Source organism: Dysidea avara, chromosome 9 (assembly GCF_963678975.1).
Source record: "Dysidea avara chromosome 9, odDysAvar1.4, whole genome shotgun sequence".
Classification (NCBI taxonomy): Eukaryota; Metazoa; Porifera; class Demospongiae; order Dictyoceratida; family Dysideidae; genus Dysidea; species Dysidea avara.
In genome coordinates this window covers 16,117,684-16,140,112 of record NC_089280.1, presented here as the reverse complement: position 1 = coordinate 16,140,112, position 22,429 = coordinate 16,117,684, and the positions used below count along the sequence as shown (strand labels likewise).

Genomic DNA, 22,429 nt, shown 5'->3' with positions numbered 1-22,429 from the left:
CTTGCATTATAAACCCAATTAAATGCTTACTAAGTGGTAAAACTTTCATTGCCATAGCACATAGGTATTAAACGTTATTAATCAAGGAAATTTGAAAAAGTAGGCAAAAATCATGTGCCCACATGCCCTGTTTTCGTAGGCCCAGTCACAAATGTTACAAGCTAACATCATTGCAGCCATTTCAGTCTTGGCCACCACCTTTGATTTCACAACTTTTTTCACCCAGGCTTTTTAATTTAAGGCTGCACTATTTTTTCACAGCTTGGCTGTTTTTGTGCAGATTTTATAGTCTCCAAATTTTACAAGCTAATTGAGTAGCTTCAGAGATTATGGTGACTGTACTAATACTGTATAGTTGCATGCTTGGTACATGTGGATTTACCCCCAAATACCAGACAATGGTCAGGACCAGACATGCATCTGTGAAAAAAGATGGTGAGCCGTTAGTACATACAACTTACAGAGTCTACTTGTGCGACAAAATAAGCAATTGAAAGTCCAATCTACAGTCACGTTATTACAGCTTATTTATTTCCAGCACACAAAATATTCAAGGGGTTTTAGATGCATCATCATTCACATTATTGCCCTGGCTTGAGGCATCTTGGCTGCTGCTTTGAACTATGTTAACAGCTCTTTGTAAAACAACTTGCTCATCCTTGAACTGCTTAATAGCTTCAACAATCTTAACAGCAACTGGGTTATCAGCTAGGTAGGCAACAGGTGTTATTGGAGATAAGTTATCATCAACTAGATATTCAAGAAAGTTTTGTGAGTTCACAGTACGGCTCCAATGAACAACATATTTTGACTCCAGTTTTATACCACTTGTCCCATCACTGATACAGAGAGCTAATTCCTTTTGAATCATGGATCCACTTTTGTTTTCTGACTGTACAACAATGTGCACAATCTTGCGATGGCTACTAGTCAAGGGATAACATCTTGGCAGAAAGGTTAATGAAGATGGCAAATTTTGAGAGCCCAAACTGTAAACTTCATCTTTATCATTTATAATCAAGGCAGTGGTAGCTTCATCACTTTCTTCTGCTTTTATATAAACCCTCTGGCATGCTTCACTGCAGAATTTTAGTGGCTTACTATTCTGACGTTTAACTGAATAATCAGAAACAGCTGGCTGTAAACAATTTATGCACCGATCACTACAATACCAACAGCCCTTTTCTTTACATGGTGTATCGACAGGTGGTAGATGTCTATAAAGTAAAAGAACAACTAACATAAAATAAAATGTCATCTGCATTAACTTTATCACAAAGCTGGGTTGAAACCAGGTCGTGACCCAGGTAGTGCGTGTGATTACCATTTAGTTGGAAATTTTCGCGAGGGGTGCGAAACTGTAAAATACAATTTTTGCATTCTTTTTTAATTCACAAACTCTAGAAAACAGTTTTGGTAAAGTAATAGCTAGATGTGTAAACCCAACACAGTCATGATTACATTTTCATGAAGCAATTATTCCTAGTGAAATTTGCAAAAAAGTTTCAAAATTTCCGGCATCTTTGTTTGATGGTAAGTGTAAATTCTCAAGATGTTTAGAAATGGACCATTGCTGGTGAATATATTCTGAAAGAGAAGAAACGGAGCAGTGAGTGGGAACAAGTTTGAATCAAGTAAGTGACTGCTGGATTGACTACTCCACTAGAGTATTTCAATTGTTTGATGCTTGAATAACACACGTCTCAAAAGTATTTTATAGAGAGCAGATAACTATTTCATATCATGCATTTACAATTCTTACTACAATGATTATCCATTGGGGAAATTCAACTAATCAGCCACACCCAGTTTAAGTGTGAGAGATTACCTATGAATAAAGCTTGCCTATGTTGCTGTTTGGTTAATATATAGCTTGCATTAATATGTTTATCTATTGCTCCTACTAAAACTCATCGTTACAACACAGAACCAATAAATAGTGCCTAAAATGTAGATGATAGCACATTGGGTCAATGGGTCATCTGGGTCAGTGATCATGATTCTAACCTGGGTTACAAAAATAATGCAAGAAAGCTTGCAACACAAACACACACATTTAATTCTCACCTTGCTGAGCAAATTCTGAAAAGCAATGATTGAATATTGTATATCCCTTTCTCTTGGAAAAGAACATTCAACAGTTGAGGTGCTTCAACTTTCATTGCCAATAGCAGGTTAGGATCAGGATTGACTGTAAAGAATTTTTCTTTACTGGAAGAGAGCAATTCTGTTCCTTTCAGATCATCCAAAGAAAAGAAAAATCCAAAATTAGTTTGTAAGCCAGGCATAAACTGGTGCCACAACACATAGGGTTTGTTAAGGCTAAATTTACCACTGTGGCCGACTGCAACAAAAAGTGTTACACCATCACTTCCTGTTTGAAAAGTGTGATGAAACAGTAGTGAATGATCTTCTGGAAGGACCACATCATCAGAATAATCTAGTGAGCGAATGTGGAAAAGATCAGGCAATAGATTTACTACTTTTGGCTTATGATCAAAACTAAATGGTGTTGGCCCGGACTGCTGCAAAGAAATTTCTTGTAAAACCCCACTAACAATATTAAAAGACTCAGCAGTGTTAGCATCAGGAAAAGATTTCTCTTGTTTTTCTCCCAACAAATAGGGTTTATTCTGGTGGGCATACCAGTGTTCTTCATAATCCTTTGCTAAGCATTCAAACATAGTCCACACTCCTTTTGGGATCATTGCTCGTCTGTTTTCTTCTGCGGGTACAAAGTACTCACCACCTTCAGGGTTGACGATAAACTCTTTAGGGATTGTTACTGCAGCTGATGGGCTGAACTTAACAAGAATATTAAGCATGCCCATGTGAACAACATGAAAGTGGGCCATCAGTGAACTTTTTGGTGTTGTAATGCCAGACTGTAAGTTAATGCACGCTGTGTTTGAATTACATGCACCACTGAGCACCTGGTTCATAAAGCCACGTTTGAGATCTTCTTTGGTAGCAGATAAGGGGCTCATTAAAAGGTAAATTTCAGGTTTCTCAAGGATTTTTGACAAGGATGAATGGTTTAGCAAACATGTTCGACACTGCACCAGTAGCTTGTAGCACTCATCTGAGTTTATGTAAGTAGTTAAATCCCAGCTAAGGGTGCGAAATAGTATCCCAATACAGAATAGATAAAGCTTAGAAGAATATGACAAGGTTTGCTCTCCACGGGACTTCTCAGGAGTTGTCGTATCGTACAACTTGTCAAAAAATTTTGTTAGGAACCAGTTTTCTCCATGCTGGCTTAACAGATCCTCACAGTGGTGGCAAAGCATATAAAGACTGGACTCTTTGGCTGTCTGTGGCTGATCTCCAACAAACTGTGGGCCTATTCCTGGTGTGTAAGTATCATAATTTTTTTTGCTTGTGGGCAGAGGCACACCACTAGAGAACCGTTCAAGCATGGCTTTGGGAAATAAATGACTTGAAATAAGTTTTTCTTTAGTACGCACAGTGGCTTCACCAGTGCGACCTTTTTCTGTCCCACCACCAAGGTGTCGATGGCAAAGATAGCAACGCTTGCATTCATAAAGTTTGTTAGTTTCTACAATGATATCCAGCATGGCTATATCTAGCATTTTAGTACCAACCTCATCAAGTTTGTTCTGGTCTAGTAGCTTGCCAAACATTGTGACCACTTGTTTAGCCTTGTCACCGAAGCAGGCACTGTGAACTTTGAAAAATTTCTGTGAATTCATTGTAGCAGCATTCTTTTGAAGATAACGTTTTTCATCCTGGTATAAAGAAAACATTATTTTGCCTTTCATAATCTGTAGAGCGGTTAACTGTTCACCACTGGCTGAAGGAAGGCAGGCATCAATATTTTCCAAACAAACTTTGTAGAGCTTGTGCTGATAGCAAGCATTAATGTATTTCAGGGATTGTTCTATAAAAAAAAATATATATATATACAATAAACTAATATGAACATTAATGCATGCAACATAATACTTGCAATAACATCAGACTAACTCTATAACTACATGTTTACAGCAGCTTGTTAATCAGACAATATGAACAGTGTAAGGTTGTGCAGTATATACATAGCACGTGTGTCTGCTCATAGCTAGCTAACTAAACTATTATATGTGGCTTGCAATTGGTAAAATATAATACATACACAGAGCATGGTCAAACGAACCTGTACTCAATGTGTCTCGTTTGAATGTCATCTCAAGACACTGTGCCAGAAGTGCTACATCAGCATTAGTGGAGCAACCAAGGCTATTGATTTCTTGTGTTAATGTTGACTCTAACAAGATGGAATCCTTAAACAATAAATCTTCACTACAAAGCAATAACTGCCAAAGTAACTGACATGTCAACTGTTTGACCACATCAGTTCCTTTCTGTAGGAGAACAAGGCAAGGCTGGAGTGCTAATGGCTGGCAGACTACAGCAAAACATTCCTTAGAAAAGTGAATAAGATTTAACAAATTTGAAACAATATCTTCAGCTGAAAATATCATTGCATCACATTCAACAGTCAATTTTGATGAAAACGACAAACTAAATAAAAGATCCAGTAAATACTTCATGTCTGCTTCTGTCCAGATTGAAGTCAACTTTGCATGATCTAAATCACTCAGTGAAGGTGAAATATATCCAAGCAAAAACACAGAATGTAACTTTATTGCTTTGTTAGTTGATTTAGTCCAAGGTTGTAGTAATTTGAGCCAAGTAGTTTTGCCATGGTAGAAACTAAACAGCTCCTCTCTTGCACAATTGTAGATAATGGCAATGTTAACCACAATCAAATAGGAAGCAAACTAAATAACAGTATAAGAACATATGGCAATACTATATAGTATTGTATTATATAGAAGAAAGTCACACTCTGAAAAAATTAAAAAATTAAGCATATTATGACAGAGTGTGGTAACATTACTACCCACGATATACATGCGCATAAAGAGAAGCTAACTAAAAAACGCAATAGATAAAAAAATCAATGAATCAAAACCTTTTTAGAGCCAAACAGAGAAATTCTAGTTACTATTTTACCTCGCTTTTGATTGCTGAGCTTAGTTTGTTCAACATGAGAATGCAGCCAAATAAATGTCCTTCCCTCAACATCATTATGCGAAAGCACTTGCTTTGATCTGTCCATGAAATGAGACACTTGAACACCAACTGCAGGCAGTAGCCTAACTGTTTATCAACTGCACTGCTTCCTGACAATGCTAACAAAGTATACAATTTGTAAGTGTGCAACTATTCATTCACAGGCATACAATTACATACATGCAGATACATGCACAACCTTTGCAAGCACACACACAAAGCGTGCAGTGGAACCTGACTAAGCTTTTCAACCAATCTTGCCCTTATACTATACAGGTGGTTGCATGGATTAGAAATATAGTATATGGATTTCTTATATAAGAATTTAAATTTTATTATGGAAAGGTGGACCTTAACATTTATTGTACTGCATGTATTACATAACAATTAACCATTATTAATGATGTCAAAACCCCACAAAAATGTGGAATTTTTCTCCCGTAAATTGCATAGTGTCAGAGTGGCACAATGGTGTGTCCTGTAGACGGACGAGGCGGTAGGTTTATTGGTTTAATAGTGCTGACTTAGTAAAGATGGTGTTCTTCTGGTTAGTTTCTTTGTGATCAGGACAAAAAGGCCTTTGGTTAATTAAGTTCCCATGTAAGTTCTTTCCATAGAAAACCTAAGTACTGTTGTTCGCCATGTGGAAAAGTGGTCCAGCTCGTGGGTTGAATGGTTTTTGCTCATTGCAAGATACAACTTAACTGTCTATGATAGTTTATTGGCAATGCTATAGGCACTTCATAATATAAAGTGATGTAATCCCGCATACATCACTTGTTTGTGTTTCGTGCCATGGATACCAATGGTACTCAATAGAGGTGTCTGGAGAACCAACTATATGATAGTTTATTGGCAATGCTATAGGCACTTCATAATACAAAGTGATGTAATTCTGCATACATCACTTGTTTGTGTTTTGTGCCATGGATACCAATGGTACTCAATAGAGGTGTCTGGAGCACCAACTACTTGTATATTTAATGGTTACTAGCAATTACAGAAAGCAAATGTGGCAAACCTATACCTTAAGATGACTAAATTTAGTGATACGCTAAATTTAGCGATTTTTATTTATGTTTTGCTAAATCAGTACTCACTAAACCTGCAAAATGTATGGTTAATTAATTACATCAATTCACAAATTTATAAAATTGCTAAATTTTGTATAATTTTATGTGCTATATAATTTCGCCAATATACAAAATCACTAAATTTAGTGTATCACTAAATTTAGTCACCTTAAGGTACATCAATCTGCAGCATTTTCATGCTTTACAAGGTGCTATAGCTAAAAGTCAAGTTTCTTCTACTTTAAAAAATCATGTGACCTCACTACCATTATAAAGTTAAGATAATCAATATCACAAAATTACAATTAGTCAATTATACCTTATGTAATTGTTAATGACTAAAGTTAGAACAAAATGAGAATGGCACAGTTGGCTCTCTGGTAAGGAAGAACAGCTCATGCTGATTACCAAGAGGATAATAATAAAATCATTACCACAATACTGAATAGGCAAAGTCATTTCACAAACCATCACAGTGTTTATCATGTTAATACACAACCCTGTATTGGTATCACAAAATAATGCATTTGCTATTGAATGTAGTCACAAAAAAGAGTGGTTGTTTTCCTGCTAAGCAATGAGGTGCACAGCAGTGTTGTAAGTAGGCCGGGTCATCCAGATTATCCGGGTCATTTGGGTCACATTTTGTCCGGGTCAAGTGGGTCTTATCCACTGCACTGAATATCTGGTTCTGACCCAGATGAGATCACGTGTGACCATAAGTTAACAAGCTCGATTGTATTGCAGTTGTAAACACTCAAGAAACTTACGTGGAGCCACGTCCACCATTCAGAAATATGCTTTGCTGTCTGTGCATGGTATGTAGAGCCATGCCCACTTATCGGAACTGTATCAGCTGTACTCTGTGAACATGCAAGGCATCACCAGATCTGTATTGGTATTTGAAATGTAGGTAACTATTCACTTCTGGAAATTCTGTAGCTGCATGTAAACTTATGTGGAGCCACACCCACTTGATAATACATAGCTACTCACTTCTTGCAGACAATCCTTTCTATAGTGTAAAAAAATTGTAGGGCTAACTAGTGGAACTTGTGGAGTTTTAATATAGCTCTTGGGGCACGCCTCTATTTTAATTAAACCGGGTCAGATCCGGGTCCCATCCAGATTACTATTCAGGTCAGTGGGTCAAACGGGTCGACAGTACTGACCCACTTACAACGCTGGTGCACAGCATAGGTGTTCAACCATCAAGAATACATAGTCCTACTTTAAAGGTGACTTGCACACTTTAGTTATATAACTGTATAATTACATGCACAGATCTAGATGTGTTAGTTTAGATCAAAAAGCAAGCAAAAATCATAGTGCCCCCCCACACATACACAATATAATTAGTCTGGTACATTGCAGACCCTTCCCTGGGGTTTATTAATTAGAGATCATAAATACTTTATTAGCATGCATGGCAGTAAGGTTCTTTTAGCAGAGCCCACAGTCAAGCCTCCTATCACCTCGAGGCATCGCATAGAGTCTATAATTAGTCCTAGTGCGTGGCAAGAGCCTGTGATGTACTAGACTACACTATAATATGTGGCTAGTCTGGTATATCGCAGACCCTACCGCTAGGCCTTATCAATTAGAGATTATAAGCGCCCGCAGTGTGGGTGCTTATAATTTCTAACACACCTGTTGGCATTTATGATTGATAAGCCCATCGTGTGACAAGGGTCTGCGATGTACCAGACTAGACATTTGGTCATTCTTCAAATCAATAATGCCAGAGCTAGTAAATACAGCCTAAGCTTTGATAACTGGAGCTCATGATTAGCTTGTTAGCTCAAAGTATACAGTCTGGAGATGACTGCCACAGTGAAACTAGTGAGCCCAGTGTGCCGCCCCCTCGGCGCGCCCCTCAGTCGTCGAATTTTTCACATGTGTCCCCTTGCATGTGTCACACACTGCACACGACTAGCAGAAAACCAGTATATAGACACAAGCTCTGCTAACCTTCAAATATCCACGTAGCAAAAGAGATCAATGACTCAACCCACTCAGACTTCTTTGCAACATTATCGCCTATTTCTGATTGCTTCTCAAGTCCAGTAACTTGTTGGAGACATTGAAACAAGCGATCAGCATTCCCATCCGTATCACTATCACTCTTCGGACATTTTTGCTGCTCTTTTTTACGCAAAAAGTTGTTCATCAAATTTACAGCTTCAGATAGTTCAGATAACAACTCCATTTTCTGATTTTGAATGAGGACAGAACAGTACGTACGCGCATGCGCTTGCAGTTATTTTCATCCAACATGGTCTGTGCCAGCATAGATAATAGACACCCCATGGTAGGGGTGTCTATTATCTATGGTGCCAGCCAGGCTGTGCTTGTCTACTGTACAGCATTGACATTATTACACTGTAAGCAGCAAGGCAAAAATATAGGCGGATAATTAATCTCAAACTTATTCGAATCATGCATTAAAGATAATAAAAAACTTGAGGCACTGAGAGAGTAGCTCAGTCAAGACAATGGAATAAATAGTCCAAATTGTCAGAAAATATGTAATAGTGTAGCAATGGATTGGCCAGCATTGGTGTGATATGGGAAATGTGACACTAAAATAATGGGATAATTTTTCTGTAGGTAAGTAATATGTGTGACTGATTGCAATGCTCCCCATGTACAGTTGGAAAAGCCAAGTTCAGCAAGAGGAAATGAAGTACCGTACGCAAGGAAATTTTGATGTCAAAAAAATTTGACGAATTCAGACTTCAGCAGATTTGACGAATAAAATGTTGACGAAAATGAAGACATTTTAGGCAAAACCTGTACTTTTAAGGGCGCTTATAAACATTTGACGAATTTAAATTTGACGAATTAAACCGATTCGTCAAATTTTTTTGACATCAAAATTTCCTTGCGTACGGTAAGCTATATTATACACATTCAACATCTATGGCTTGAATGAGGAATTTATGTGTAATATGCCATGACCAAGATATTCCAGATCACAGCAGCAGCTTAACCCAAAAGAATGCAACATTTGCTGGAATCAGTTTGTAGGTTTTGACTACCAACCAAGAACTGAGTTTAGTTAGCTGCAGCTGATGGCTTTACCTGACGGAGCTGTGCATACACCACAGAACTGTTAGTTAGGGGAATGCAGTGGCAGCCATGTATGGTGGAAGCCTCAGATCAGTCCCAGAATAAGACCATGTTGTTGTTTAGACCACTTCTTGTAATCCTAATGTTTCATCATAGTATCACATCACTTATTTTCCAGATATACTGATGATATAACTGGTGTGTAAGGTTACACCTTCTTTGTTTAAAGTGTAACACAGTCATCACCTAGTTCACCAGAAAAATGTATAATGAACACAATTATTCTCCAACGTTGTTAATTTAATGGCTGATGTATATTAATGGATGTGAAGTGTAGAAAAACATGCAACTTATAATTTATCTTAGTTTACACCAGTGGGTTTCAGTATTTCTAACTCTGCCTAAAACAATATGAAAAAACATCAGAATCAATACACTGTCAAACACATGTTCTATACCTCCAGTTGTTTAATGATGTCATTGCTAGTGGTCTGGCATTGCACCAACTAAAACAATACGGAATACTTTGATGTTTGATGTATGGATATCTGATTGATATACCTCAGCTTGAAGATCTTTCACTTGTTGTTCAACACTTCCGTCTACTTGGTAGGATTTTAGTACATTGATGTATCCATCACGTTCTTTTGTTAGGAACATTAGTCGTCTTTCTCGTCTCATTGCAACTTCCTCCATCGTTTGAATTTTAGCCTGTTGTGGTGAAAACAAAAATGGCACAAACAAGACTAGCTACTACGTAGCTGTAACCTTTTCTGCTGCTAGTTCAGACTTGAGTGTGTCAACTTCTTGTCTTAAATAATTTTTATCTTCCGTCAGAGATTTAATACTAGAGTTAAGAATAAAAATAATAAAATGCACCACAAAAGTTGCAATGTATATATTGGGACAACTTAGATATTTTTTTGCTGGACCCAAATTGGTCACCTTGCTTCGCATAATTTTTTTTATTATGGGTGTCATGTACTGGCTATACCACAAACTTTGTTTCCAATTCTTTCACTCGACTGATGTTCATCACATCCCGTTGCTGTAGCTCACTGACATGACGTTGCATAGCAACTGGATCAGCTACCAGATCAGAGCCACACCACTGATCCAATTTCTTTCTCAATTCCTACAAGTTTATAAATATTACACACACATAATGAGGTCCATTAAATACTGACCTCATTTTCTAATTGCAGTTTCACTAACTCTGCCTCCATATTTTCAAATCTTGCTACTTTCTCTTCCAATGTAAGTGACTGATATTTCAGTAACTCAACATTACCGCTAGTTTCCCTGAAATTACACCAGTTACATTACAGTATCTTGATAACAGTTGTACAGCACCTTAACACTTTATTTTCACCAAGAAGCCTGGTATTTAATCTTGAGAGGTCACCATGTTCACTGACTTGTGTCTTCATAAGCTGAACTAACTTAACATCATCACTGTAAGCCTTTCTATCTCTTTCCATTTGCTAACAACAAAACAATTGATAGGAGGAGAAACACTTCTGCATTGGACTCCCAACCCCATTTCTCACCAACACGTGGGACTTGAAATTCATTCAACAAATGTTAAAGGATTTATTGCTGATTAATCCAGTACAATAAGGTTCATAGTTTGAAGTACAATTCAAGTGTTGACTACATCATACCTTGATTGTCATTTTCGCTGTAAACAAATCTTGTTCCACTGACTGTAGTGACTTGACCTTTGTAGTCAGTTCTCGAATGGTGTCCTGATATTGTGAACAACTCTGCTCCAGCTCAGCCTTCTCTAACTTGTGCTTTTCTTCTGATATCTCATACCTAGCATCAATACATTGGCTTGTGCATGGAAACTATTCAAATTTAGGGAATCGATGTTTTTCGCTTTTACAAAATAGTACTATTACTATAGTTTAAATGCTAGCAACACTTATGTACCTTGGTAACAAGTGACTGTTATATTAGAGATATTTTAAAACAACACACAAACAACAAACGTATATGTGACAATGTCTTGTTCTTTTTAATGAAACCATCTTGTTTGTCAGCTCACAGGCTTCATTTTCTGTAGCCCAAATAAGAGCACACATTACATTTGCATTTGTTTACGTTCCAGTAGAAGAAATACAATATCATCACTAATTCTCAACTTAACATGCCTTCCTACCCATATGTGGCAGGGATAAAGCTATACCTAGGGGGATTGGGGAATTTCGCAAATTCATGGAAAATACATTTCATTTAATTTAGCTATGGGTCCCAATTTAAGAGTAGTGTATTTTGTTAAACAGATAGATTTGTTTACTCTTCCAACTATCCATGCTATAACACAATAACAGATTGAAACTATGGTAACCCTTTCCTTAGAACACTACAGATAATATTGAGATAATAAAAAAAATTGGAAAAGGTCCAGAAACATGCAAAAAGTGGTGATTTAAATACGCGTACACAGAATGAAATCAATTTCACATCTACCAAACACTTTTTCCCAATTCTGAAATGAAGTTATTGATTGTGGACAGGCCTACACCAGAGAGCAAGTGTATACACAGTTGATAATTAAGACAAATGGTAGTGTGTTGTGTGGCCAAGAAAGCCAGCATGTCACACCATGAGTATATATTGACAGGAAGAAAGAAAATTCGATCTTCACGTCTGTGTAGCTCCATGGTCCCTTCTTCAAAGCACACCATTCATTGCATTATAGCTGTCTGCCAGGTAGGCCACACAGACTGGGACATAGTAAATTTGCTCCAGCCATTCATCACCTTGATATATAAGTGACCAAAGTTTTCATTTCCTCTTCTTAAGGGCTCTAGTCCATGGGTGCCTAGATTCTTCTTTGTGCACACTTTTTGTTGCAAAACATGTAACATGTAATTTGAATCGCCTTAAAATTTAATACAGATAATGAACATATGAAGGCGAATCCACATACTGAGTTTGCAAGGAATCTGATAAGCGTATGAACGTTTATTCCTTTTAAAAAAATCAAACTTCTGTCACGTACGACTACAGGGTAAACCACTTATGGGAATACAGTAACTTTAAATTGGATGGATAAATAGCTAGCCATGATAGTAGTGTCTGTTGATGGTTAGAAGAACAAAGAAGTAACAGCTATAGAATTAACCCAAACAACTGTAAATCCTAGAGTTGAGATACTCTAATAAAACAGTCACCATGGGGTAAAAAGTGCATTATAATGTGTCACCAGAGTAACCTTCAACTAGGGACCTCCATACTGATTGAACACCCAAATCACGGCTGTTCATCTCACTTAATCTCTACTTCATAAATTTTGGTTACAATCAATCTGCTTAATAGTAAAAGTTTAATTTCATAGATCTACCAATGAACATTCTATGTGCAATTCCTCTCAAAAAAATGTGCGCTCTATTAGAGTATCAAAATAATACCAAATGCCAATACAATCATACACTTCTGTCTGCAGAACACAAAAGAAAAGAAACCCACACAAGCTGTAAAAATAGGTGTGGCCTGGGTGAAAAAAAAGATGTGAATCAAAGGTGAAATGGCTGCAATAATGCTGATAAATTTTAATAATGGCTGTGTACATTATTAAAGTTTATATCATTGCCTTGGCCACCACCTTTGATTTTGCAACTTTTTCACCCAGGCTGTTGAAGGCCACACCTTTCTTTCACAGCTTGGCTGTGTTTGTGTGAATTACTATTACCTGTTGGTGTAATAGTCTCGTTCAGCTGTGGAACTCTTAGCCTGGCTTTGAGCCTACAAGAATCGAGCATCTGAAATGATACTAACTAGCACGTAAACAAACCTGAATGAGTTCAGCTTGTAGCCTCCTCAACTCTTTCATACTATCATGATGTTCTGAATTAAACTGTGTAGTTTTCTCATTAAGTTCATTTTCAGTGGATTTCAGTTCAGTTTTCAATAACAGCAGGTCCTCCATAATTTTGTTTCGCTCTTGTTCCAGATCATGTACACGTCTAGCAAGTTCCTCATTAGTTGGTGACCTGTTTGGTAAAGCCTCTTCTTCAATTCGAGCTCTTTTAGCTGCTCGTTTTGCAACAGTCAACTCAGTTTCCAGCTGTGCCACCTTGGACTGCATTACTATCCAGTCACAAGGAGTTGGATTAGTAGTTTGCACATGTGGTGAGGAAGATGTGCTGGGACCCGATGTGCTTTTCTCTGGTGAGTTCTTTGGTGTATCCGAGGATGAATCTGCTTCAGGACCTACCACATCTGGGTCAAACTCATATGAGCCATCCTCAGAGCCAAGTTCTGGAGAATTATCGCTAGAAGAGCACAGAATTATTTCTTCCTCTACTGTAGCATCACAAGTCTCATTAGAATCAAAGTCCAAACGAAGACGAACAGATTCAATTTCTTCCATATTATCAAAACCCACAAACGAATATTGAATAAATATATCTCATTACCACAATCGATATTACAATGGTGACGCTGCAGGTTGAATCTTCTTTCGGCATCGCTTCAGCGCGGCATTGTACTTGCTTACAACGCCATGAGTCGTTGTTGTCTCTTGACGTTCCTCTGGGGATGTCAGTGTGTCGCTGGGATGTGAAGGATGGGAAGAGAAACTTGTTCTTTCAAGCACACGATGACGCTATCATGGTAATGCGAGCAGACCCGGACCGAAAATGGATAGTTACCGCTTCCTATTCCGGAGAAGTGAAAATTTGGAACATGGATTGGAAGTTATTGGTTACTCAACAAGCACCTTCAGACTCAGTTTCATTTGTAAGTTTCCCACATTGATTGCTAGCAGCTAGAGTCTACATGAGTCTACCTTCGCATGTTTACTTTCAGGTAGCGTGGTCCAAGGATGGCTCTAGATTCTTCATAACTACCAATGGCTTTCAGTCTTATTTGTCTTGTCATGAAATAAAAGGGACGTCAGAATCAGATGTAAGTGTCCAGCTGCTATGGAAGGTTATGCCACCAGATGCGGCTGCAAAGAAGTTGCAGATGCAAGAAGTCAAGCAGCAACACTTGTCACCAGCTAAAGCATACAAGTATGGTGATGTATTTACTGCTTGTGAGGTAACTGAATCAGGAAATTGCATCGTAATGGAAGAAAGAGATGGTGAAAATGGAGTTATTCGTTTGTACTCAAGCACCGGCTCATTGCTGAAATCTCAGGAAATTTTTGCCAAGTCAGCACAAAAGGAAACAGATTTGTTAGTGCTATCTGATGTCAAGGATGATGCATTTGTTCTCTCTCTTCTTGGAGGGTCAAACTTGGTAATCAATAGTGTGACACTAGAAATCATTACTTCTTTTGAAACAGTAAGTATTGTATTGTTTTCCTTGTGTATGTATATCTGACCCTGAGGTTAATCGGGATACTTGACATCTGCATACATGTATGCTTCATGGATTCATAAGGAGCAGTTAAAGTATTGTCATGATCAGGATAAGAAAATTATTCACTTTACAAAGAGTGCTAAGATGGTTGTAGACTGTGTGGGTAGTCTATCTATGGCAGTGAGCAAATGTAACTATTTCGCTTTAAGTTGGGGACACTCTATTAAATTTTTCTATATAATAAAAGAGTCGTTAGTATTTTAAAAAAATTCTTAATTTAAAAATGAAGTAGGGATCTATGCAACAAAAAGTAGTGAAACAAGAGATGAATGATGGTGTTACAGCATAGCTCAGTGGGAAGTCCCTACATTGGCATTGAACAGCTAATATGCCAAAGTAGGGACTTTCCCACTGAGCTGTGCTGTAACACCATCATTCATCTCTTGTTTCACTACTTTTTGTTGCATAGATCCCTACTTCATTTTTAAATTAACAATTTTTAAAAAATACTAGTTTGTTTAGTTTTTTGTTGTGGCACAGCTAGCTACAATGTAACTTGTATTAGTCCACTTGTATTTTTCACATTTGTAGGTATGGGAAGGCAGATACCATCATTTGTAAACATCTTGCCCATTTGCTCAGTGAGAAGTGGAGTTCCCCATATTCTGTAGTTATGGGCAGGCTTCGCTGTAGTTTGGGGTTCTCCTTGCTGCGCTCTTCAATAATGTGTATCAGGGGATTGCATTCTAGATCCAAGTGTCCCTGTGTGCCTCCAGCTGTCGACCTTGCTGTTGCTGAGGGGCATCTGTCTCCTTTAGAACAATGATGTTTTTGTATTGTGCTTGCTTCTTTTTCTTATACAAATATGTCTATCAGAACAATGTAACTTGTACTGTTCTTATCATACATGACTGTTGTATTAGAGTGACTGTTGTATTAGAGTATATCTCGAAGTGAGCAGCTAGCTAGACCAATAAGGAGTGAGGTTTACTGTTAAGAAAATATCTAGATTGTTAAGATGTGTGGTCTCCATACTCTTTCACTATTAGATCTTTAATTGATGGGCGTGGTTGAACCTATCGTGAACAGGATCCCAATCACGAATTTGTAGATACCGGTATCTAGCTAGTATATCTCTTCTTTTTTTCCCCCGGGGTATCCAGCACCCCTTGCCACCACCCCTAGCACTAGATGTTGAAGTGCTAGCCAAAGGAAAGACTGAAGTATATCTCTTATGGTAGCGCCAGGACTAAAACGCTTCTGAAATCCAGCTCTGAAATAATTTTGTGGTGTCTATATATTGCCGTATAGCCTAAATATTTCAAGGGGAAAATATTTCGAAGTTGAGCAATGTTGCTAAAAATAAAATTTTCGTGGATTTGCAAATACTTCCAAAATGTATTAGACTATATGGAAGCCTAAATATTTCAAGGCTAAAATTTTTGCTGATAACATTTCCCCCCTCGAAATATTTAGGCTATACGGTATGTTGCTGAAAGAAAGTGTTGATACGGAAAATTAACACTGGTCTCCATATGGTTTCGTTGGATGAAGAAGAAAACAAGCAGCCTGATTGAAGATAAAGATAAAACAAGGCACAGAAGGCCTATACTTGTCGGAACCCCAAAAGGCACATCCCACTGGTGAGTTTGTTATTGTGGTGTAAAATGGTGGCCGTTCGCTGCTTCATTTAGCCTCTGCCGGAGAGCAGCCTTACAAAGGCAGTAATATTTAAACTGTTTGTTTATGGTTTGTGGCCACAAGCTTTACTTCAGGACAACACAGTGAGGTTTTGAACACCAGCCTACTTGTACTTGTCAGCTATGAATGTGCAAAATGTATTTAAAACCATGTTGTCCAGTGTTACCTTTGACTTGTGGGATGCATGAAGTTTCACTTAATAGCTTTGACTGTTGTACTTGACTAGAAACAGTGTGTAACATTATTTTATGACATGGTTACATTCTTTTGGCATGACTACATCTTTAGGGTCCCAGTACTTTTATAATATGTTTGGCAGGACAAAATCTGTGTTGTAGGCAGTTTGACAGCACACTCAAAAAAATTACTGGGAGCACTGTAAAGTAACTGCAAGAGTCCATAATAGATCTGTTGAGTGATTGATCTATCAGAGTAATGGATTGTTTGTTAATGTAGCAGTAGGACCTACATTTATGGTACTGTATATGTATATTGTTGTCTTTGTGACATGTTGACACTGCTGTATACCATTGTAGGGGTTTAGTAGTCGCACATTATCATGGGATGGAAATAATATAATACTACCAGATGGTTCAGGGAGAAAGGTCACTTGGTGGGACAAGAAAGGTCAACTTGTCTACAAGTTTACTGGCCTCCCAGTGGATGATTATATTGTGTGCACACAACTGGGATTAGACCGATCCGTGTTGTGGGTGTGTGGAGTATCATCACTGATGTGTCTGTCGTTAACTAGGAATGATGAAGGTAGAGAGTTAAATGTGGCACCATGACATTAAGTTGTAGATATAATAGTTCATGATGCACCTTTGTATTCTTCATAAGTAACTCAAGCTAAAGCTGGACCATTCTAATAGAACAGTCAGGTGTACTCTCTAATGCAGCTTTCTGTGATTGCTGTATACTAGTGTTGGTTGCAATATACATGTAAACTTTAATACCACATTCTTTATTTGATAGCCATACCAAAATGGTCTTTTATGCCCTGGCATTTAAATGTATTCTTTAGTGGTGTTCCGTAGTGAATCTTACTATATATCAAGCACTAACTGTACACACTAATCATATACTTTTAGTACATATTCTAAATTGTGTGTGTACCCACAGGGGTAATTCAGTCAGCATCTCTAGCACACAGTTTATCAACTACACAAGAGATTACTTGTTGTGGTCTTGCTCTCTCCCCTGACATGAGCAGGGTTGCTGTTGGTGATATGGTGGGCAACGTATGGATATATCATCTAAAAGAAACTAACCCAACACACCATCATAATGTTAGTTATATTATTTATGATAAATTTAGTATGTCCTTTATTAACAGGTGGGGTTGTCGGTGAGGTGCATTATTTGGAGTCACTACTCCACAGTTTTAGTGGGTGATCTTGGTGGTAATATATACTCTTGGATTGTTAATGATGGTGTGTTTGGATTGTGGACCACTCTGGGTGGATCAGTGATTCACTTGAGACAATCACACAGTAAAAAGGTACAGAATACTTACTGCTTAAGTTAATACTGTTTAGTTTGAAGTTTGGTGAATTTGGCAAGGGAGCGGTGTTTTGCCAAATTAAAATCCACCAATTTTTTTGTCCAATACAAATCTGTATTAGTTACTAACAAATTTGTTCATCTTGCCAAAATCCTATTGTGATATATTCGCCAAAGTTTCCTCCCGCCAATTTTATCTGCTATACAGTACTACATGTCTAGTAGGTTTGCACTGATGTACCTATATGTCCTTCCGTATCACTGTAGTTTGTGGCTGTTGGCACATCAGAAGGAGTATTGGTGGTATATGGGAGTGACCTGTCTAACCCTGTTGTTACAGTACCAGCTCATTCTCCGTGAGTTGACACTGCATGTGTATATTATTTTTAAATTTAATTTTTAGTTTCATAAGATCTAATTATTACTGTACCCCTGTACAGTTGCATGCCTTTGTGTAGTATGGTTTACTTGTTTGTCTTTAATCAATCTGGTTTTTGAGGTTGTTGCTTGGTTGTAGAGTTGAAATATGGAGCATATGCTGGAGCCCATCTGATGAGAGATTAGCAACTTGTTCTGAAGACCAGACCACTAAAGTATGGCACTGTGCAGACTGGAAGGAGTAAGTACTGCTATTTCTAGCAGCATGCATGTATGTACAAGGTCTGCCTGCTGGCCCACTTACTTACCTGCTTGACCACAGTCACAAGGCTATAGAAGCTAAACAAAGCAGCACATGGTTGCCATTTTATGCCACAATTACAAACTCACATGAGAACTCTCATGTGACATTTGCCTTTTCTGGTTCTGATGATTGTCTGCCCTCTGTTCTTTCCTTTTGGTCATCTTCTCCATGCCAGGAAACCATTAATTATCACATAATGACACTTTTCTTAGAGGAGCACATTTAGATGCCACAATGCTATTTGAAGCACTTGTGCTACCATAAGAGGGAGTAAATATCTGAAGCTGCACTTACACTACAATCAGATCACTACTGAAATCAGAAGGCATTGACCAATGATTAGAGTACGCTTAAAACAGTGATCACACCCCTTATGGGTGCTCTGTATAATTCACATACAGCTCCCATGAAATTACCATAACTCACAAATGGTTTGGGCAAATACGCTGTACTTTCGTACTGGATATAAGCTAACACTAGAGCACATTTTAGTCCAAACCCAACTGCTAATTTGTTGTAGAATGCGAGTTATAATTTTTCCGTTTAAACTAGAGCTAGTCTTACAGTTTAGACTCTAGAGCCTTGATACTTTCATAATACACTATACAAAACAGTACAAACTATTGCACGTTTTTATTTTTGTCTTTTAGCTTCTCAATCATCAGATACTCAACTTTCGGTTTGACACTGCCACCAATCTTTCTTTTCACTTCCATGCTATTTATCACCTGAGGATGCTATCAAAAAACTGCAAGCGCTCTTTATTAGCAAAATTACTACAGTAACTCCAAAAATTTCATGCCTTTTGGGAGAAAAATGACAGACTAGTTCTATTTTAAATATAAGGGTGTAGAATAGCAAGGGGCGTGCCTGTTTCCTAATGCACAGGTGCTAAAAATTCAATAATAAGCGACAGACTAATTAATGATCATAATATTTCCATCAATGTAAAAGATAACCTGTTTCGCCATGTGACTTGGGAAGCCTTACGCAAACTGTACAGAGCACCCTTAATGATCTAACAGCGTTTATAATATCTGCTGCAGTATTGCTGTAGAAATCAAGACAAAGCTCTCTCCCTGATCTATTGTGTCAATCACTCAGTTGAGATGAAGATACTCTAATAAAGCAGTCATCCTAATACAACAACCATGCTATAGAAGTAGTATAAATGAAGTGGAAATCCACTGAATAAAAGCAGTGAATGGTAGCATGTGGTAGATGGTGTTAACATTCCAATATAGGGATTTTCCCACATTGCTATGTTGTAATACCACTATTCTTTTGTTCTACTACATTTTATTGTTGGATCATAATTTTTAATGATACTATTGAACTACTAGAATTTTAATTTATTAGTTTTACGATGGATAGTTATTACCTATGTAGGGCCACTCATGTCTGTGTGCATGAAATAATATTTTTACTATGCCTCCTTGCATTATTATACAGGTTGGCTGTGCTTAAGGGACACACAATGGCTGTAACTAGTGTAGACTGGTCTGTTTTGGATGGAGTGTCATTACTAGCATCCAGCTCAGATGATCAGGTACTGCTTACAATCTTGCTTCTCAGTGACATTGTTCACGATACTTCTTTTGTTGTGTTCATAGACAGTCAGGGTTTACAGTGGGGATACGCTTGAACTGCACCAAGTGTTGTCAGCATCAGGCTTGATACATGGATGGTTTACACTGACTTATCTCAAGTTCTATGAACAGGTAATGTTAGTATGTAACACACTTGAAAAACCAACTTTAAGTACTCTTAGTGTATACCAGAGACAAATTTTTAAGCCAATCAAAGGGACATGGTTCTTGCATTTTGTAATTCTGACTTGCGAATTTTATAGATGGTGATACAGTGGTCCTTCATTATCAGCTGGTCATTGATTAACTGAACATTCATCTGGGAACAGTACAAGTGACTGTTCTATTAGAGTATTTTGTCTATGGTGTGCATTCTATTAAGGCCACTTCAACTAAATCTTTTGTTTCTCGGGCCCGACCAACCCTATATTTTTAGCATAAAATAATTATGTTAATCACATAATCACCTTGCAAAGAGTGATAACGAGTTGCAAATTTACCTTTAAGCTCTCAAATAGTAGGTAACACTTAATATCTCACCATATAGCTGCCCACTCACAAGTGATACAGCAACCATAATGTAGCTTAGCCACCATTTGACTCGCAAAATCACTCTTCAACTAGCAAAATTAAATATTTTTATTTTTATTTTACCGACCTACCGACCTTTATTTGGCTGAATTTCACCCGAGAAACATAAGATTTAGTTGAAGTGGCCTAATGGGGCTCTGTATATAAATGAACGGATTTAATTTGATTATCTGAACACATTCAGAGCCCAATAATAGAGGGACCACTGTATTCAGAAACTTTTACATGCACACTGTGACAAGCACACACATAATACACAGCTTATAAAAGTATTTCTTAATAGGGCAAGATGTTGTGTGCTACTACACAAAATGGACATGTGGTGATATGGAGGATTGGGTCAGCTCAGTCATCTGATGTGTTGTACTACGGGAGGATGCATGGTGGATCTGTTGAAGGACTTGATGTTGGCCAATCAAAAGGACTAATGACAACCTGCAGTGCTGACTGTGTAGTACACGTGGTCTCTATTCACTGAGTTTTTGTGTATGTTTGTATTATTTATCAGATATGACAATGCAGCAGTGTTACATATACATGTAAGACATGGGCTATGTGAAATTGTGTACTAAGGAACAAAATGGATAATGCCAGTACAGAATAGGGAAGTTAACCCAAGATGAGACTCACTGTGCATAATATAGATCCTTTACACCCCTATGCACTGTGCAATCTAGCCAGGTGCTACTTACAGTGGACAAATCTGGGAGGGTACATTTTGTTGGTAATGCAACTAGTGTACAGCTGACAAGTCTCTGCAACGGAAAATTCTATCAAGTCTGACTGTGTGCACCACAAGGCTGTGTGTGTATTAAAACTTGTGAAGTATACAGCCACTACACATATAAGACAAGTGCGATTGAGACCACTCGGTGTGTACTGAAACCTTTGATCTCACCTTTGATATATATTATTCACTTGCTACTATCTGTACATAAGTATAGCTGTAGCAGTGAATATACCATAATTATGTGACTGAAGCCCATTCAAACAAACAATAGCAGCAGTCAGAGCCTCAGGGGCGGATCCAGACTTGTCGAAAGGGGGTCAAATAAAACTGAAGCACTACATCGGCTGGTTTGGTGAGGTAAGACAAAAAAAAGGTCACAGCCAGCTGACAATACACTACTGGACAATAAATCCATGCTGTTACCATGGAATTCCCATGATCCTCATGAAATACCCATGAAAGTTGCACTTGGTATTTTTCATGGGTAATGAAATACCCATGAAATGCACAGAGCAAAACAATGTACCCATGAACAACCTATGAATGAGTGAGTTTAGTTTGTATGCATGCACAACCGGCCATGAAAAGCCTATGAAATCAAACCTGTGGAAAGCCAATGGAGATTATTCATAGGTTTTCAACAGGGTTTTCATGGCTGTGATTTCACAGATTTTCATGGTATATATATATATACATACCCACTCGTTCATAGCGGGTTGTTCATGGGTACAGTATTAATTTTTACTCCAACATCTCATGGGTATTTCATTTATACCCATGAATAAAAAAACCAACTGCAACTTTTCATAGGATCACGGGAATTCCAATGTAATAGCATGGGTCATTTTCCAGTAGTGCCACCTCACCAACTACGCATTAAAAATCCTTGAAAATAAGCTTGCTACACACTGCTCTAATACTGTGACTGTTTTATTAGAGTGACTGCTCTATTAGAGTATCTCGATCTTGGTATGCTAAAAATTTTTGGAGAGCCCCCTTCCGCCCCTGAAGAGCAGCATACAAGCAGTTGCTAGTATATATATATATATATTTGTTAATGTACAAACTCAATCATGAGTATATTCGTACA

At 37.8% G+C, this 22,429-nt stretch overlaps 3 protein-coding genes across 3 annotated transcripts; 1 reads left to right on the top strand and 2 right to left on the bottom strand.

Moving 5' to 3' along the window:
* Nucleotides 1–310: 310 nt before the first annotated feature.
* LOC136266554 (uncharacterized) lies at nt 311–8,383 on the bottom strand. Its single transcript, XM_066061557.1, has 5 exons — nt 8,124–8,383; nt 5,020–5,198; nt 4,157–4,784; nt 2,068–3,901; nt 311–1,217 (listed from the first exon to the last, which is right to left on the bottom strand). The coding sequence occupies exons 1-5, from the start codon at nt 8,359–8,361 to the stop codon at nt 551–553; spliced, it is 3,546 nt and encodes a 1,181-aa protein (XP_065917629.1). The 5' UTR covers nt 8,362–8,383; the 3' UTR covers nt 311–550.
* A 1,140-nt stretch (nt 8,384–9,523) lies between these two features.
* LOC136267399 (mitotic spindle assembly checkpoint protein MAD1-like) lies at nt 9,524–13,656 on the bottom strand. Its single transcript, XM_066062541.1, has 10 exons — nt 13,027–13,656; nt 12,925–12,977; nt 10,889–11,042; nt 10,578–10,708; nt 10,412–10,526; nt 10,226–10,359; nt 9,993–10,071; nt 9,786–9,935; nt 9,683–9,730; nt 9,524–9,625 (listed from the first exon to the last, which is right to left on the bottom strand). Exons 1-10 carry the CDS (start codon nt 13,603–13,605, stop codon nt 9,587–9,589), a joined length of 1,482 nt encoding a protein of 493 aa, XP_065918613.1. The 5' UTR covers nt 13,606–13,656; the 3' UTR covers nt 9,524–9,586.
* Nucleotides 13,650–21,196, top strand: LOC136267398 (uncharacterized WD repeat-containing protein alr2800-like). Its single transcript, XM_066062540.1, has 10 exons — nt 13,650–13,973; nt 14,043–14,522; nt 16,778–17,006; nt 17,367–17,533; nt 17,581–17,745; nt 18,015–18,103; nt 18,265–18,366; nt 19,882–19,978; nt 20,043–20,150; nt 20,893–21,196. The coding sequence occupies exons 1-10, from the start codon at nt 13,668–13,670 to the stop codon at nt 21,085–21,087; spliced, it is 1,938 nt and encodes a 645-aa protein (XP_065918612.1). The 5' UTR covers nt 13,650–13,667; the 3' UTR covers nt 21,088–21,196.
* The last annotated feature ends 1,233 nt before the right edge of the window (nt 21,197–22,429 follow it).